General features: G+C 35.0%; 1 protein-coding gene across 1 annotated transcript; it reads right to left on the bottom strand.

Moving 5' to 3' along the window:
- Positions 1–682: 682 nt before the first annotated feature.
- Positions 683–1,919, bottom strand: LOC106771721 (glutathione S-transferase). Its single transcript, XM_014657725.2, has 3 exons — positions 1,750–1,919; positions 1,608–1,656; positions 683–1,255 (listed from the first exon to the last, which is right to left on the bottom strand). Exons 1-3 carry the CDS (start codon positions 1,897–1,899, stop codon positions 798–800), a joined length of 657 nt encoding a protein of 218 aa, XP_014513211.1. The 5' UTR covers positions 1,900–1,919; the 3' UTR covers positions 683–797.
- Between the last annotated feature and the right edge of the window lie 2,258 nt (positions 1,920–4,177).

The following is a 4,177-nucleotide window of genomic DNA, read 5'->3' as shown; positions in this document are numbered from 1 at the left end:
ACTTCAGGGTATTTTATCTTTGTAGAAGGCAACTTAGTCACATGGAGAAGTAAGAAGCAAAAGGTAGTTGCAAGGTCTAGTGCTAAAGCTGAATTTAGAGGTATGGCATATGGCATTTGTGAGTTACTATGGATTAGAAGCATCCTAGGTGATTTGGGAATCAAATATGAACAAACCGATGAACCTTTTCTGTGACAACAAGGCTGCGGTAGAAATTGCACATAACCCGGTTCAACATGATAAAACCAAACATGTTGAAATGGATAGACATTTTATTAAGGAACAACTAGATAATCAAGTAATTCAAACTCCACATGTTCGGTCTGAAGATCAACTTGCTGATATATTAACAAAGGCTGTTTCAGGAAAGGTGTTTGAAGAAGTCATTAACAAGTTGGGCATGACTGATATTCATGCACCAACTTCAGGGGGGAGTGTTGAAAATATAATTTAGATTTAAATTATTGTTGTGCTTAGTTAGGAATAAGTTGAAAGTTGTTTTCTGTTTTTAAAATTGTTTCCTAATTCTACGTATAAGCGGTTAACAATGCTTATATAATTGTATCTCATTTTGGGAAAAAAAAGTATGAATGAAAACTATCGTATTTGTTTTCTGTGAATTGTTTAACAATATCAAGTGTAATTTGTTCAAAAGATAACGACAACTGCAAATTTCCATTACATAAAACTTGAAAAGATGAATATGGGAAGCGGGTAACGAATTAGATGAACTTATGGTGGCAATGCATCTTTTGAACTATTGAGAGAAGACGACATGAGGTGAAAGGGGTCGGTCTCTATTTACTGCTTAGATTGGGCTGCATGGCAAGAACTTTAGACCAAGCTGGTCTTGCTGTAATATCAGCAATCCATGCAGGAACATGTGGTCGTGAATCAAACAACTTCTTGCTCGGTGTGTTCATCAAGTAATGAAGGGTGGGAAGGTGATGCAGATCCGCCAAGGTGAAACACTCACCTGCCAAGTATTTGTTTTGAGACAGTGTTTTCTCGTAGAAATCAAGAATAGTACCTAGTTTCCCTTCTGTCTCTTCTACAGCTGCCGGATCCGTAGGAATCCCATACATAGGCTTTACTGCAAGTTCCCATACAAGTTTTGAAGCTGCTTGATCGTACCTTTGGCTCTCTATTTCCATCCACATTCTCACTATTGCCATCTTCTTCGAGTCGTTGCATATCAGTTGGGTCCCCTTATCAGCATACTCATCAACAATATATTGAGTTATTGCCCTTGATTCTGTGTTTCAAATTGTTAGTTCCATGTTCCTGTCTACTAATGTAGAATTTAGACAAATGCTATACCATATATACAATATCATGGTACTGAAATTTCTTAAAAGTCATAAAATTTGGTGACATTCACTTGTGATTCTATAATTTACTGACTGCAAATTTTAATCTTAACAGATGAACATATATAGAATGTAATTAACATCATCATAATCAATGTCGATTGTTAAACTGATATAGTATGGTCCAAAGTAGAAAGGATCCTTGATAAGTGTTAGCAGAAGAAAACCTGTTAAAAAGAATGTATTGTTTCTTGGTATATATCAATGAGTGTATATATTTAATCATATATATCATACCAAAGAGCTTCAAATCTCCATCTTCAAACGCTGGAACTTGCCCAAATGGCTGCATCAGATGGAGGTGAATATAAGAATTGAAAATTAGCTAAACAAGGGTGAATAGCACTGGAGCCATAAGAAAATTTAACTTAATGCTTACATTGAGCAAAATGAAGGGTTCCTTTTTGTGTTCACCATTTTTCATGTCAACGTGAAGAAACTCAAATTCAACCTCCTTCTCGTACAGGGAAGCAGTAGCTCGCATGGTGGCTGTTGAGAAGGGGCTTCCATGAAGTTTAATTGTCGCCATGATTGAATCAGAAAATTAATTATTTTTTTTCAGTGAATTGGGAGATAGAGAAGAGAGTGCGGTTTTTGATCAGGTTACTATATAACATTGATAGAAAGTTACTTTCCATGAATTTTTCAATGAAAGAAATATTTGTAGGTCAGACAAACAAGCCAGACAAGTAGAGGGAACTATTCTTCCGTCGATTTTCTTGGAAAAGCCAAGCCAGTTAATAAACTAACATTCACGTGGACACAGTACTATCTTGAATTATTTTGAAAAAGATACAATGCACATACCAGTAATTAAATTTCTGACATGCAAATTAAATATAACGATTTCCATCATATAAGTTTTATTTATTTAATTATATTATTTAAATATTAATTTCATAATGATTGTAAAGATAATTTGGATATGTTTGATTTAACTAGACGTTATACATTGGACAGGCAGCTAGTATATCTGTTAAAAATCTCACGTCACACTTTTATATTTCCGTAAAATTGAGTCTAATCTTTTTATTCAGTATTGATGGCTTCTAATAATCACGTAAATGCCAAAGATAGTTTTTTACAAAAAATAATAATAATTAGAAGCAGAGTAAAAATTATTCAGCCGGATTTTATAAACAAAAAATTATAAGGATGGTAACAAAATGTGTTTATATGGTATGAGTCTAATTTCGATCCTTCCTTATTCTTTCTTCTTTTCTTTTCTTCTCTATGGCTAATACGTGTGCTTTTTCCTTTAAATCCACATGTTAAACATATGTCTCACCTCAACTAATTTCATTCTCTAGCGTCATCAGCTCCTTCCTCTTCTCGAAGGACAGACCCTTTATAATCATATTGATGGCTCAATCATAACTCCTCCTGCGAAATTGTCTGATCTTTGACCGTTCCTAATCCAGCCTTTATCACGTGGAAACAACAAGATCAAAGACTTGTAAGTCTTCTTCAGGCCTCCCTTACTAAAGAGACTCTAGCTGAAGTATTGCACTGTGACACCGCACTATTCTCGAATCCCTCTACGGTGGTGACTCCAAGCAAAGAGAAATTGGGATCAAATCAACTGTTGCACCTTACAAAAGGCTCATCCACTGTTAGGGAGTTTTCCAAAACGTTTCGAGGCTTATGTGATCAACTCAGCCTTATGGGTAGACCAGTGGATGATTTAGATAAATTAGACTGGTTTTTAGGGGGTTTAGGTCTCACTTTCACTAGCTTTGGTGCATCTCAATTAGCCATGCGACACTGCCTGTTTTTCGTGATCTTCTTTCTGCTGCCGAGAGTTTTGAAATGTATTTACATGTCGTTAAATCTACTCCCTCTGAAGCTGCTTTTAATACCACTACTCAACGTTCCTCTCAATCATCCAATACACGTTTTTAATCTAGGTCGCGTTCTTTCTTAGATGGCAAAACAGGTCGTGGTTACCAATACTCAGGTCGTGGTGGTCACGGCAGAGGACGTCATCCTATCCATTGCCAAATCTGTCGAAGAGAAGGTCATTATGCCACATCTTGCCATCAACGTTATGAAGGTGGCCCATCTCAATCTGCCAATCTTGCTGAACCAGCCTCAACACTTGAAATTCCTGCTTCAGCTCCTGCACCAGCTTCTTCTTTGCCACTATCCAAGGAAACTGTGCACTCACCAACCACACCTTGTGGTCTATGTCTTGCTGAAGATACTCCTCCAACTGTTGTTTCCATGCTCTGATACCATGTAAGGATAAATGTGTTTTATTGATGTTGAAAGAGTAACCAGCGTACAATATATAGAATGTACATAACCAATGTACAATAACATACAATAATTAAAGAAAGAATATATCAATTATTTAAGACAGAATCAATTATGGAAAAACTAAATAAAGTAAACTATAATCAAATACATTATTTTCTATCAAGAATAATAATAGCTATCAATGAAAAAAATATAACTATATGACACTTAACAAAACAACACGGTATTGAAGTTTTCTCAAAATTACAAATAAGTACGATTTAAGTTTATTTAACAATATCTTCATAGTCTGAATGAAAACTTTGTTCGCAACAAATCCAAAAGATAATTAATTACATTTCTTTTATTACACTAGAGCATTTTTGTAGTGTTACTACATAAATAGAGAACGGGTAGATGAGAAGGGTGTGTTTTTATTCTTCCTGGAATAAGGATAAATGTAATTATATAGGAAGAAAGAAAAGTATATTAGAAGGCATTTTGGGGTGAAAATGGTAATTAAGTTTTAAGAATCACCTATATTTTAGTAAGTAAAAAAACTCCAAAGG

This window comes from Vigna radiata, chromosome 8 (assembly GCF_000741045.1).
Source record: "Vigna radiata var. radiata cultivar VC1973A chromosome 8, Vradiata_ver6, whole genome shotgun sequence".
Classification (NCBI taxonomy): Eukaryota; Viridiplantae; Streptophyta; class Magnoliopsida; order Fabales; family Fabaceae; genus Vigna; species Vigna radiata.
Note: the sequence above shows the minus strand (reverse complement) of the source record. Positions and strands in the feature narration are given on the sequence as shown.